Raw genomic sequence first — 14,931 nt, 5'->3', positions numbered from 1 at the left:
CAAAAAATATAAAACAAAATAAAAACGCATCGTAAAGACTTATTTTTCCCTTCCAGTGCTAAAAATCACCCTCCCAATCCAGGCAGAAAAAAGCAAAGGAGGAGCTTGGATCTCCATTCGGTGTGATCCGGGAACAGTTTTTTTCCCTCCAGCTCTGAAAGAGGTGAAAATGTATTAAACGATGCAATAATTGTCTTGAAGCCTGCGCGGGTTTGTCGCGTGTTTGTGTGTCTGTGTGTGGGGGGCGGAAGGGGGGTGTCAGCTCCGAGGACAACGTGAATCAGGTGTCAGAAAGGTGAGTGGTGTGTAAAATCGCGGTTTCAGAAGGGATCCAAGAAGAAATTGGATATGATGGTTCAGGAGCATAAACCACGCTAGGTTTGTCTCCTGCACCAGGCACTGGACTCTTCAAAGTAAATTCCATTTCGATATCGAAAAGCCTTACGACCGCTTGGTTTCGACGGCTAAGGAATATTTATTCCTTGTTCAGCTGATGGGAAAACCTGCGTCTGGCAGCCCCTGATTGGTGGAAAAGAAAATGGTGATAGTGCAGTGGGAAGAGGATTTGACAAGCCTTCTCCTGCCTCCTCAACCTGTAACTCTTCCTTATTTGTCTCCTCTCTACCCCCAGGGTCCTTTCGGGTACAGGCAAGGTTCAGAGCAAACGAAAATAGAGGATATTTAAGGGAAAGCACCCTTAACGTTGGGTCCTACGACCATTAATCAAATTTTAGCGATCCGAGGGAAACGTGCTCTTGGCGGGGCCCATGTGAGGACCTTCTTGAGCTGTCCCCTTCAGCCGCTCCCCAAGAGCTTGGCTCTAGTTTTGGTGGTTGATCCCTCAGACCCCCACGCCCGCAGGTAGGTTCTGATCTGGGGGTCCCCGTGAGGATCCAGAAGGAAAGGCAGAGACGGGGGAGGGAAAGAGGGAGAGAGCTGTCAGCCAAGCTTAACGGCTCCCTGTGACTCTGAACTTGAGGTGAAGCTCGGAACACCCGCACCTTCCTGCCTCCAGGACCAGGCGGGTGGCTGGAGTTGAAGGTACCGCTTTCCCCCCACCCCCTCCCCATCCCATCCCCATCCCCATCCCCATCCCCATCCCCATCCCCATCCCCATCCCCATCCCCATCCCCAACCAGAAGAGGAGTGAAGTGCAGGCGGCGTGGAAAGCAGCGAGAGGCAGGAGAGGGGAGGGGAGAGGCGCTGACAAATCAGCTGCGGGGGTGTTGAGCACAGGAGGAGGAGGAGGAAAAAGAAGAGAAAGATCGCGACGACGAGAAGGGACCCAAGGAAGGGGACGAGTGACTGAGCGCGGGGACGCGGGTGAGGTGTGTGCTGGTTTTGGAGCCGACCTGGGGGCCCAGCCTTTCCTTTAGCGTCCTCCGTGCTCTCCCCCGCCTTCCCTTCCCTCCCTCTGCCTCTTTCTCTGGGATGCTCTCGCGCTGGGGACGGGGAGTGGCTATTGGACGACAGGTTCGCGGGTTGCCTCCCATGCCCCTGGCCTCTCGTCGCCGGGTGGTGCTGACGGCGGCCTCCTCTGGGGACTGTCCCTCGTCTGGTGCCGCCTCGGCCCTTCCCGTGCTCTCCTTACCCTCCCTTTTCCCATTTAAATAAGATTTGGGAATTGTTTAATTTTTTTTACGCGAGGGGGGTGGTGGTATCGTAATTCTGAGGAACAGAGGCACTCGGGTAAGTACCTGTGGATCTGAATGGGCAGCTTTGGAAAGCCTGGCGAACACTTGGTGGGAGAGGAGTCATTGTGGACGCCTGGGGGGGGGGGGGGCTGCAGGCAGAGAGGACCCGCTCTATCTAATTTGGGAGATGGGTATGTCCCTTTGGTAGCTTGAAGAAAGTAAGTGACCAGGCTTTCCTCTAGCTTTACAGACTTCCCTCGTCTCGTCCTCAGAAACGGAGAGATGAGGCTTCTCAAGGAATCGCTTTTCCTTTGGGAAACGCAAGGATGTTGGATGGAGCGTGAGCGTCCAACTTTATTTCTCTCTTGTCTTAAATACCCCAGCACGCCCTCACGGTTCTCTCAGTACAGTCCACAACTACCTGTGTTTGGTAAATAATGAAATGGAAGTGCAGAGAGGGCAAGTCAACCGATGGTAAGGGGTTAACAGGTGCGGGGTAGGGAGTAGGTTTACGCGCGCGCAGAGAACACCCCCGCAGGTGTCGGGCGGGAGTCTCCAGACTGCCGGCGGGTGTGAACAGGCGCCTGCTCCGTGTAGATAGCTGGGGGCGGGGGTGGATGGTCCTGTGGATTAGAGCTACCGGGGCTGGGCTCGCAGAGGGCCTGAGGTTCGGCCACACCCAGGGTGAGGAGGCCTCTTCCCTGCTCTCCCTGATCAACCTATTAGCCCTCTTCTTGGATTTATTTTAGGTGTCCTTGACCCCATGCCTCCAGCTCCCTTTCTTTCCTTGTGATCCATCTTCTAAACGTACTTCTAACGTTATACTGCCGCCATTTGGACCCTGGGAAGTTGAAAGAGGGGGTGCATGGAGGTCATGCACCTCCACTTTGGAAATGCAGTAAGAACAGCTGAGATGATTCATCCTAAACCATGTTTAGGCGGCTAGACTTTTACTAGCCAAGATGGATAGGGGTGCTAAATTTGTAATGGAACAACTGAAAGAAAAAAGAAAAAGAAGACTTCTTTGTCTAAGGGTGCATTTAAAAAAGTCTCATGCTTTGGGGAGTTTTACTGACCTTTCAGGGGATTTTACTTTGGGTGGTTATAGTTTTGTTTTGTTTTACCCAAAAGTTCTCATTCAAAGTGCATTTTGTGTTCTCCAGTGTGGTGTAAAGGAATTCATTAGCCATGGATGTATTCATGAAAGGACTTTCGAAGGCCAAGGAGGGAGTCGTGGCTGCTGCTGATTGGACCAAACAGGGTATGGCAGAAGCAGCAGGAAAAACAAAAGAGGGTGTTCTCTATGTAGGTAGGTAAGCCCCAAATGCCATTTTGACATTTATTTGTGACCAATGGGTTAGGATAATTGATGCTCTCAATGGTGGTATTTCTCACTTAATTCATTGTTTCATCATCACTTGTCAAAAGGATAGACTGAGTCAGAGATACCTGACTGTGTATGTTTGAGCTAATAGCAAAAAGTGGGTCTAATCTTTTGTTTTTCCAGATTATTGAATTTCTCAATAAAACTTGGGATTTTTTTTGTTTCTTTTTAAAAACGTTTCTGTGCATAAATGACTATATTTCAGAGGATGTTTTTAAAAAATTCAGTCTTTTAAAAAATAATCAATATTTTTAAGAATCAAAATCATTCATGGGTTGATTTCTTTTATTATCCTGAATAATATTTGTTAATTTTAGGGTATACTTTTTTTTTTTTTTTTTTAAGTAATACCTTGAAATGGCCAGGGGATACCTAAAAAGAGACCTACTATGGCCCAGAAAAGGAAAGGACAGAACCACCTTTGGAGAAGTTATTCCTGTGACCATTTGGCAAGCTAGAAACTAAGCTCAAAGGAGTGCTTGAGGGCAGCTACTAATATCTCAAAAACATTTATATAGTTCATTTATCCACTGATACATATAATAAATAATGAGGTTGTTGCTTAACATTTCTACCTGTTCCTCAATTCCCACCTTGGAGTATTCATGCGGACCCTGACTCTCTTTTTCTTATCTTGAACTTTTTCAGGTTGTGTGTTATTTTACAAACTTTAAATTCTTTGGGGGAAGGAATACACATATATAAACAGTTATCCACAGGGACACACACACACACACACACACACACGCACACACTCAGGCAGAGCCCATTCTGCCTTTCCTCTCCCCTCCTGAGTTTTTCCACATTCTCTGGTGGCCCTGGCCGGTAGCAGCAGTAGCCACAGGAAGAACAGAAAGGTGAAGGATGAACATATTGGGTACCATGCCTATCTGTGGGGTGATAGAAACCTACACTGTCTCTCTAACAGAGATGGGCTGGAGAAAAGTTATACTTAGAATGATTTTTATGAATGCCTCTCATATTATTTTTTTTCTCACTGTTCAGAGTTCATAAACTTTTCAATGTTGGTTGATCTTACCACAAATCTTCAGTTAAATTACTTTCTAGATCTGAAAACATATTTTTCAGAAAAGTCATTGAATTAAAATGTTACAAGAGAAAAAATTGATGAGTTAATTTCAAGTTTGTTTTGTGTGTGTGTGTGTGAAGTGTGAATTATATCTTTTTAGATGGAATTTAGAATGCTGAATCAGTGACATGCAGATAGTATCTTTATATTTGTCTCCAGTTTTCCAAGTTGTGTGAGTACATGCTTGCAACTATTCTTTGAGTTCAGTTACTCAAACTGAACTTAGTAACTATAACTTAGTAACTAACTATAACTAACTTATAACTTAGTAACTATAAAGATTCTTTTACGATGATAACATTCACTCAGTTGGTTTGTAGTGAGTCCAGAAACTACTAATATTAAATTACTGCATTGTTCTTTTCCAGGTAATAAACAGATTTTTATCATCTGGAATACTTATTTGTTTTCATTGTCAAGAATGAGTTTGGACAAATCAAATTTTATTTTCAAAAATTATTCTGTTATTCACTCTGAGGTTATTACACAAAATTGTAATTTGTGTACATGTCATATTAAAAAATCATGTTTAATGTCTATCATGGTATTTAACACATGGTATGTTGTGTAAATTATTTATTAGTTATGTTATGATGTCTAAGTAAAAGTTGAACTCAAACACAGGACTTAGGATGAGAAATGACCATGGGAATACACAATGGTATAGTTCAGTTGTTGGCAACCTTTTTCTATAAAGGGCTAGATAATGAATATTTTAGGCCATGATATCTTTGTTTCATTGGCTGCTATAGTGTGAAAGAAGCCACAGAGAATAATTAACGTGACTGTGTTCCTATAAGACTTAGTCTTACCAAACAGGTGGTGAGGTGATTTAGCCCACAGGCAGTCATTTGTTGACTCCTGGTAAAATAGAAAGAACATAAACTTTCTACTTTATGTCAGACAAACCTAAATTCTTGTACAACCTACACTATTTATTACCTTTAGGATACTAGGGAAGTTACTTGACCTCTCTGAATGTCACTTTTTTCATTTGTAAAACCACAATTTTGATTAATGCAACTACCTTGCAGAATTTTTGTGAGAATGTCATAATTAAACAACATTTGAGTAATAAAGCATACTGTACAAAGATTAAACACATTATTTAGAGCAGTTTTAGATTCACAGCAAAACTGAGAGGAACGTACAGAGTTTTCCCATGCACCCCCTGTCCCCAATCTTGCACAGCCTCCCCTATTAATAAATACCCCCCACCAGAGTAGTATATTCGTTACAAATGATGAACCTACACTGACACATCATTATCACCCAGAGTCCACAACGTACGTTAGGGTTCATTCTTGGTGTTATGCATTGTATAGGTTTGGACAAATGTATAATGACATGTATCTAGCATGCTGGTATCATACAGAGTAGTTTTAATGCCCTAGAAATGCTCTCTGTTCTGTCTATTCATCCCTCTCGCCTAGCCCCTGGCAACCACTAATCTTTTTACTCTCTCCATAGTTTTGCCTTTCCAGAATGTAATATAGTTGGAATCATATTGCATTTTGCCTATGCAAAGTGACTTCTTTTACTTAGTGATACACATTTATGGTTCTTCCATGTCTTTGCATGGCTTATCAGCTCATTTCTTTCTAGCACTGAATAATCTATCATCTGGATGTGCCAAAATTTATCCATTCACCTACTAAAAGACATCTTGGTTTCTTCCAAGTTTTGGCAATTATGAATAAAGGTGCTATAAACATCCATGTGCAGGTTTTTGTGTGGATATAAGTTTTCAGCTCCTTTGGGTAAATACGACTGCTAGCTCGTATGGTAAGAATATGCTTTGTTTTCTAAGGTACTGCTAACTCTCTTCCAAAGGGGCTGTACCATTTTCCATTCCCACCTGCAATGAATGAGAGTTCCTGTTGCTTCACATCCTCACCAGCATCTAGTGTTTGGATTTTGGCCCTTTTGACAAGTGTGTACTGGCATCTCATTGCTGTTTTAATTTTCATTTCCCTGGTGAAATACCATGTGGAGAATCTTTTCATATGCTCGTTTGCCATCTGTAAATCTTTGGTGAGGTGTCTGTTCAGGTCTTTTGCCTATTTTATAATTGGGTTATTTATTTTCTTATTGTTGAGTTTTGAGAGTTCTTTGTATATTTTGGATAACAATCCCTTTTCAGATGTAAGTTCTTCAAACATTTTCTCATAGCCTGTCGCTTGTTTTATCATTCTTTTGGCATTGTCTTTCCCAGAGAAGATTTTAATTTTAATGAAATCCAGTTAATTGGTTCTTTCCTGCATTATATCTTTGTGTTGTATATAAAAAGCCATTGACATTCCCATGGTCATAGAAGTTTTGTCCTTTGTTATCTTCTACGTGTTGTACATCTTATATTTATGGCTATGATTCCTTTCGAGGCGTGTGGTGTTTATTATTTATTTATTTATTTATTTATTTATTTATTTATTTATTTATTTATTTATTTAGTGTGTGTGTGTGTGTGTGTGTGTGTAGAGTGTAAAGTTAGTATGTAGATTCTTTTTTTTCCACATGGATGTCCAGTTGTTTCAGCATCATTTGTTGAAAGGACTATCTTTGCTCCATTTGTATTGCCTGTGCTACTTTGTCAAAAATCAGTTGACTATATTTATGAGCATGTGGTTCTTTTTTGGGGCTCTTGTTCCATTGATCCATTTGTCTATTCTTTTGTCACTACTACACTCTAGCTTTATATTAAGTCTTGAAGTCAGATAGTGTCAGTTCTCTAACTTTGTTCTTCTTCAATATTGTATTGGCTCTTCTGGGCCTTTTGCCTCTCCACATAAACTTTAGAATCTGTTTTATGTATATCCATACAATAAATTGGTGGGCTTTTGATTGGGACTGCATTGAACTATAGATCAAATTGGGAAGAAATGACATCTTGACAATGTTGAGTCTTTCTATTCATGAACACAGACTATCTCTATATTTATTTAGTTCTTTGATTTTGTTCATCAGACCTTTGTCTTTTATCTTATATAGATTTGTATATATTCTGTTCAATTTATACCTAAGAATTCCATTTTGGGGGTACTAATGTAAGTGGCATTTTGCTTTTAAATTCAAATTCATCTTATTGATTGTTAATATATCGGAAAGTAGTTGACTTTTATTTATTAACTGTGTATCCTGCAACCTTGCTGTAATCACTTATTAGTTTCAGAAGGGTTTGTTTTGTTGTGTTTGTTGTTTTGTTTTGATTCTTTTGGATTTTCTACATACACTATTGTCATCTACAAATAAAGACAGTTTTATTTCTTCTTTCCAAATATACTTTTTATTTCCTTTTCTTGTACTATTGCATTAGCTTGGACTTCCAGGATGATGTTGGAAAGGAGTGATGAAAAGGGCATCCTTGCTCCTGGTCTTAGTAGGAAAGCTTCTAGTTTCTCACCATGAAATACTATGTTAGCTGTAGGATTTTTGTAAATATTCTTTTAAGTTGAGGGAATTCCCCTTTATTTGTAGTTTACTGGGAGTTTTTATCATAAATTTTGGCAAATACTTTTTCTGCATCTATTGATAAGATCATGTGATTTGTCTTTTTTTAACCTGTGGATGTGATGGATTACTTTACTTTTTGAACATTGAACTAGACTTCAATATCTGGAATCAATCCCACTAGGTTATGGTATATAAAATTCTTCTTATACATTTCTGGATTTAATTCACTAACATTTTGTTGAGGATTTTTGTAATGCACACTAATATATGTAGGAGCCATGGCTATTTTTATCAAACTCTGCAACAGAATAATTACTTTATCAATATATTTTCTTTTATCTTTTCATCCTTTATTACAAAACCTATTATCAATACTAGTTTGAAAGCGTGGAAGTGACTAAAATATATTTTCTAATTTCACTATGGCTGAAGAAGTTTAGCACACTGTTTTCATAAACATCATGTAAAAAATAATGTTATTCGTTTATAGTATCATACTTTTGGAAGCTATATTTTAATTAATTGAAGAACTATCATAAGAACCAATGTTTTATTTATGATTGTGCAAGTACATTCTCCTTTTGTGATATATGCAAATTTTCAATTAATATACTTCAATTTAATAGACAAAGGTTCTCAATCAAATGCCTCAGAAATTATATATTGCAAGTCAAATTCAAAAGCAGAAAAAAATTTGTTCTCTGTGTATAATGCCAAGTACTACAACAGTAAAGGCGAGAAAATGACCTTCAAAAGTCTTCTAAATGACACTTTTTCCAATAAGCAATAGTAGTCCAGAGTGTGGGTTAAAATCAAACTCTCAACTCACAATGTGCTTAACCTGCACCAGAAAGTCAACAGAACATGCACAACGACAGCATAGTTGAGTTCTTGTGACTCCTAAGCATTACTTCTGACACTTTCCACTCACAATTTTGTGAAGCCATGCGAGAAAAGATGGGCTACATGTGGGCCACCTTAGCTCAAGAAAGCCATCAGTTCTAGTGTTCCTTTGGCTTTTATATCTTTCTAGTCACATAGCCACTTGACACCTATTTTGTAGCTACATGTTTTCAATTACAGATTTTCATCAATTAAAAGAAGCAACCTTATCAAGACTCTCATTTATCTTGATTCAGGATACAGTCTGTAATTTAGCCAATGGTCAAATTCTTAGTTACTACTGAGGCAGAGAGGAAAGACCATAGACAAGTTGTTAAACGTTTTTTTTCTGCTAGTCATTTTTTTTACCATATGGGTAGCAAGGGGTGGCAGGTGGGTAGTGATAAGAAATATGCTCTCAAGTACAGGCTGTTTTCACTGAACATAGTTCCAGGATACACGAATTTCAGTCACCACAGATAATCAAATAACACCAGTCCCTAACAACACAGTTGAAATTTCTGTGACCACAATACATAAACTGCGAGTGGTTGCAAAAAATACAAACAGCTCTTAGCTCTTAGGTCACAAATCACTGCATAAATAACAGAAACCCATTGTAATCCATGATCAAATCACATTGCTTCTTTCAAAGTCTGTTGGTGATTGGTCACTGCACAACTGCTTGTCAGTTCATGCAGAGAGCAAAACCTGTACTTGTGTTGCTGCCCTGTCTCCCAGTAAAAAATTCACACAATATTTTATAAAAATGCATAACTGAAAAGGAATTGTGATGAATTCCTTTTCATGTGATGAATAAGGGGAAGATATCCCAGAGGAAGTGGTGCCACAAAAACACCTCCATTTCAAAGAATAGTCAAAGACATGTCATGACATCAAAAGCATAGAGGATAACATTGTGGAAACTGCTCCACATTTACAAATTTTCTAAGGTTTAGAAAAGATGCTCTCTCCCTATAGGAAGTTATATGAGAACAAGAAGACAGCAGTGTTTAAAGTACTCAGTAAGTTTTTTACAAAGAAATAAAACACTTTAATTTTCAGTGTTTTAAATTATAGTATACTAAGTACATATTAATTTTCTAATGTTTTATTCCCCTGTACATTTATAAATGATTAAGAGAGTTTTGATAAAAAATACTAAAGGTCATGGAACAATTGTTTACCACTTAATTATTCTTCATTTTATCAGTGATTATTAATATCACTTTCCACAACTTAAACTCAGCTGGTGTAGAGTCATTTTATAATCCTATGGGACTATGCAAAATGAGCATTGCCTGCAAAGTACAAACACACATACCATAGTATGCATATGTGTATGTAAATGTATGTATATGTATATGCATATATACATTGATATACATATGCGTATATATATTACTATCCTGTATTCTTTAACATATTTAACACTTTGCAATTTTCTTTATATGAACTTATAATTTGGTGATTTTTTCCCTGTTTTAAACTGCAAATCCCTTTATAAATATTGTATTTAAATAATGATAACAGTATCACTTACTAAGTATTTACTATGCACCAGTTTTAAGACCTTTTTCTGTATAATTTCCTTTGAACTTTAAATTGACTGAATCATGTATATTTTATTATATAGTGAAATAAAGATTTAAATCTGGAAATTCTGAATCCAGAGCCGACAATCTTAACTATTTTACAAAACTATAGAGTATGTTTTATTTTAATTGACTTCTTTAAAGAAACTCAAATTGGAAGCTCTTAAATACATATAAATTATTTTATTAAATGTAGAAACTTCCCTTGACTATTTTGTAAAATGGAAATTGAAATATGATACAGGCAAATTTCACTTAATGCCATATTTTTATATTTTCATAAATATAGTTTATGAACATTTTCAATGTGATCCTGTATATTTACTTAGAACATCTTATCGATCATCATATTATTTAAATCATAATTATGTACTTCTAAATTTTAAGTAAATTTGGAACTAGAAAATGCCTTGAACCATTGTTTCTCAAATTTAATCCATGAGTTACCTGCATTAGGTCATGAGGGTTACTAAAAATGTAAATACCTGTAGCTAATATTTACTGAATATTTGAGGTTTTGACTCAATAGTCAGCATTTTTAACTTCACTCCCACCCAATTAATTCTGCTGCACTTGCCAGTTGAAAACCCACCTTCTTAAAAATTATTTAATTCATCTTATGTATTAATTTTACTGATAAGGAAACTGAGGCTCACACTTTTTGTTTTCAAATGTGTTTACAGTTATTTCTAGCATACTTAGTAAGGGTTTGCAAAACTGCGTTTTTAAACTTAAGATTGGTGATTATTTTAATATTTAAATACAGGTTTCAATCATTTCCTACTTTTTATGTCCGCACTTCTTTGTATTCTTCTATATCTGATAGAACTTCATTATTTGACTTATTAGTTAGTTCTCAAATGAATTTCCAATCCATTGTTATTTTCTTCAAAAATATTTTATTAAAAAACTGGTATGAATTACACTGAAAAATCTAACATTAGAGAGCTTCTGAAAAAAAAATTTAAACAGTTTTAATGACAGATGTTAATAAACTATTTGTATAAAAGTTGGTCAGATTTCGAGAAAGATCCTATCTTGCCCCTCCTTGAAACTTTCATTAGTAATACATGAATGATAAAGTACTGCATTCCTTCTAAAGGTTTTCCTGGCTTAGTGGGAAGAGTATATATACATTTAAAGTCATAGAGATCTTAATCTGAATGTGCTTGTAGTCAGTTATTAACTGTGCAACTTTTGACGGATCATTTAACTTTGATTTGTAATTTCTTCATACACAAAATGAACATAATACACCTATATGAAATGTATGTTACGAAGATCAAATAAAATAAGATGTAAAATGCCTTTTACATAATATGTGTTCAAAGGAATGTTGATTCCTTCTTTCTCTCCCCTTTCTAGTTGTTTTTCATGAGTTAAGTAATCTCTCTGTTGTACTGAACTTGAGTAAAACTTTTACATTCTGATTCCAAAATCATCTTCCTGCTCAGGCCCAGTGTAATCTCACGTTTTTCTTCTTCTCTCTATGTTGATATGTGAAGTGGGACACCAGGGGATAAAAAATCAACATGTGTGCTAAAATCTTAATTGGCGTGAACCTCCTGTTAGCTTTGCTTCCTTCTATCCGTTATAGTAACTATCGCATTTCCTTGGTTTAGGTTTGGTAGTTCTGAGGATATCTTTGCATATGGGCTTTGAAAGGTTGAGATTTTTTTTTTTTTTGGTTAGTTGTATTTAAAATGAGCTATCAGCAATATAGTCCAGTTTGAAATTCATGTTTTGAATTTGTTTGTTTTTATAGGATCCAAAACCAAGGAAGGAGTGGTTCACGGTGTGACAACAGGTAAGCTCCATCAGCTTATTATATCCAGAGATGATATTGAAAATATCTAATAATTGCATAGATCATTCAGAATGCAATTGTAATCAATCACTGTGTCCATAGAGGAGCATTCTAAAGGAACATCAACTTTGTAACCTTAATTCTTTATTAAATATTTTTAAATAAGTATTTACTATAAATAAATCAAACACAATATAGTTAACTGTCAAGAATCATGACTCTGAATTAACAGTTATGTGTAGTTAATAAAATAGTATAGTATTTTAGGTGAGTATTATGACCAACTTAATATTCTGGCAAACTGCTAACATAAATAACATGCAAGGAGTGATTTTTCAAAGTAAAACCTCTTGTAATATACAGTAAAATATTATTACACTAAACTATATTAATCATAACATTTATATGATGATTCAGAAGACATTTTAGGAAACACTCTTGAGATGATCAGTAAAATATTTATTGTATTTATCTCTATTTGGCCTAATTTCAACAAGAATTTAAATAAATCTATAAGAAGATTACAAGAAAAAAACAGCAAAACTGATGAAAATTGCCATGGTTCTGATAAGGAGAAGGAGGATGGTAGTCAAAGAATAGAAAAAACAAAGGAGGACCAAAATTTGACTACATTAAGAGCCCATACCTGCTATAACTGAGTTTCATGTTGTATGTACTGCAATCTTCCAGAGAAATGTGATCAAACAAGAGATATAATCAGAAATGTAATTCACATGATCAGAAAGCAATAAATATAATAGTGCCTCACAAAAATAACATATTTCTATCACTGAATTGTAAAATTGAAATGGGGAAAAATCAGAGGGGAGATTTAACAGTACTATACAATACAATAGTATTGTGGCTGAGACTGTAATCATTGGAGCCAGACCTCCTCCGTTCAAATTTCTGCTTACTTCTTACTAGCTGAGGATTTTTCTAAAAGAAGTAAGTAAATTAATGTATACAAAGCATCTAGAATACTGAAGGCAAATAATATGTATTATATAGGTGTTGTTTGTTACTTTATAGCGGACCTATCTTGAGCAGCATTTTTACAGCTAGTGGAGAAAAGTATTTCAATGACTATTTTATACATATTTTTGATGAAAAAAGAGGGTGTAAAATTAAATCAGAACCCATTGAAACTGATTTTGCGAGAAGCTAAGTTAAAGTATGCAGCTTACATTTGCTCTATTGCAATCCAGTATTGGACAAGACAAGTAAATTGCCTTTTAGGGAACCTTCCATAAATATGATGTTATTAAGCATGATTTTAATAAGAATTAAATAGCAGACAGTTGGAGACTGTACTATTTGAAGAGGGCCTACCTAGATTAACAGTATTCCATTCTGATAGTTGAAGGAGAATCTATGTTGGGAAAGTAGATAGGCATGTTACAAGGTTGAGCCTGGGTAAAAATCAAAGAATACAACTAACACTATCATCTAACAGAGACTATGGAGATGGGCTGCAAGGATAACTACTGACAAAGTTAGAATTTGTGAGCCTTCTGAATGATAGGATGTAAAGTTGGGTTTGGGTATGTATTTGTGTGTGTATGTGTGTGTGTGTGTGTGTGTGTGTGTGCATGCACAGCAACTGGTTTGAACAATAAGGCAATATTTTACAAAATATTTTCTGAAGAATGGTAGCCCACCAGCTTATGTTTTCATGGTTCTATAATGTTGGGAAACTGCATATTGTGTCTTTCTATAGCATATTAAAGAAACTGAGATTTCCTCCCATAAAGAATTTGCATAATTTAGTTTAAGCCCGGGTTTCTCAAACTTTGTTGACCTTTTTTCAGTAGTTACTAGTAATTGTTGTTAAATACTAGTGTTGCCCAGAACACTATGGAAAATGCTGCCAAAATCTTTACAGCCATTGTACCAATCAAGCAGCCTAGTACTAGTATAAATCAAAAATGTTATCATTAATAGTCTGGCAAGAGAAATGTATTAGTATAAATCAGCTGCAATAGTATCATCCCTCTTCCATATCAAATAAATGAATTACTTAACGTGTTGAGTAGGGTTATAAAATTCCAAATTCCAATTATGAAGATAACTAAGATTAAGATAATTACTCCAGTGGTTAAAGAGACGGAGAACTGGTTGCTCATCATTATACTTGGTCTAAAGTGGTTATTATAGGTATATAATAAGTGCGAATTAAGTGTTATTTTTAGTTATTAAAAGTATGGAAATGAGAAACAATTATATAGTATACCTTATCAGCTCATGTTAAAACTTCCCCAAGATTCATCCATTAGCTGTTTTTTTTCAGAAATACAGACTTTAGTAAACTTAGGTCAGGAATTTTTCTACTTGTAAAACCAAGGGAAATAAATTCTCCCAGTTAGATAATCTCAAGACAAAATCCAGAAAACGCTACCTTAAATCCTGGTTTTTGATTTCAGGACATTATTTTACTTGTGAACTGAATGTATCACATTTTAGAAAAATATGAGAGTGTACTTAATCTGGACTTATTGAATGGCATGTCTTTGAGGTGATTTAAAAATAAATTATGGTATCAGCTTATTCATTTTTTCCCCTCATAAATGTATGGTGTAAAGAGATTTCTCTTGGAGATTCACTGAAGACTTTGATCATAGAAATTTATTACATGATAATGAACACGATTAACTTTCAACAAGTTACCATTTAAATTTCCTTGGACTAGATCTTCTTAATTTTATATATATTTTTATTTTTATTATTTTTTTAATTTTTAAATTAACTTTTTTTTATTAGTTTCAGGTGAATTTTATATATATTTTTAATGTCAAAGGTTAGATTTGCTATATCCTAAAAGTTGGTAACACGTTTCTTTCTAGATTTTTATTAAGTTAAAGTTAAATATAAATCTAATTATTGAAGTTAATGTATAAATTACAGATATATACAAAATTCCTTTTAATGCATTCAAAATTATTTATTGAATACCTACTGTGAAATAATATAAAGAAAAATAAAACAGAATGTGATTTTAATATACTTAAAATACTCCGGTGGAAGTAGACAGACACACTGGGAAATGGATAATTATGATACAATGTACAAAATTCAATAGTAGAGATATA

The 14,931-nt window shown here is 35.9% G+C and overlaps 1 protein-coding gene across 6 annotated transcripts in view; it reads left to right on the top strand.

The window, feature by feature from the left end:
* Positions 1 to 247: 247 nt before the first annotated feature.
* Positions 248 to 14,931, top strand: part of SNCA (synuclein alpha) — a 108,353-nt gene continuing 93,669 nt past the window's right edge. Inside the window, exons 1-4 of one of the 6 annotated variants that reach the window (XM_081030457.1) lie at positions 248 to 295; positions 632 to 1,041; positions 2,798 to 2,943; positions 11,801 to 11,842. In XM_081030457.1, the coding sequence (XP_080886583.1) occupies positions 2,823 to 2,943; positions 11,801 to 11,842 (163 nt within the window). In that variant the 5' untranslated portion in view covers positions 248 to 295; positions 632 to 1,041; positions 2,798 to 2,822. Of the gene's footprint in view, positions 296 to 631; positions 1,042 to 1,099; positions 1,329 to 1,444; positions 1,690 to 1,876; positions 1,975 to 2,232; positions 2,319 to 2,797; positions 2,944 to 11,800; positions 11,843 to 14,931 lie in introns of those variants that run through there. The other 5 variants (XM_081030460.1, XM_081030455.1, XM_081030458.1 and 2 more) reach the window with 5 other exon arrangements.

This window comes from Rhinolophus hipposideros (assembly GCF_964194185.1).
Source record: "Rhinolophus hipposideros genome assembly, chromosome: 1".
NCBI lineage: Eukaryota > Metazoa > Chordata > Mammalia > Chiroptera > Rhinolophidae > Rhinolophus > Rhinolophus hipposideros.
The sequence above is the reverse complement of the archived record's forward strand: the minus strand, read 5'-3'. Positions and strand labels throughout refer to the sequence as shown.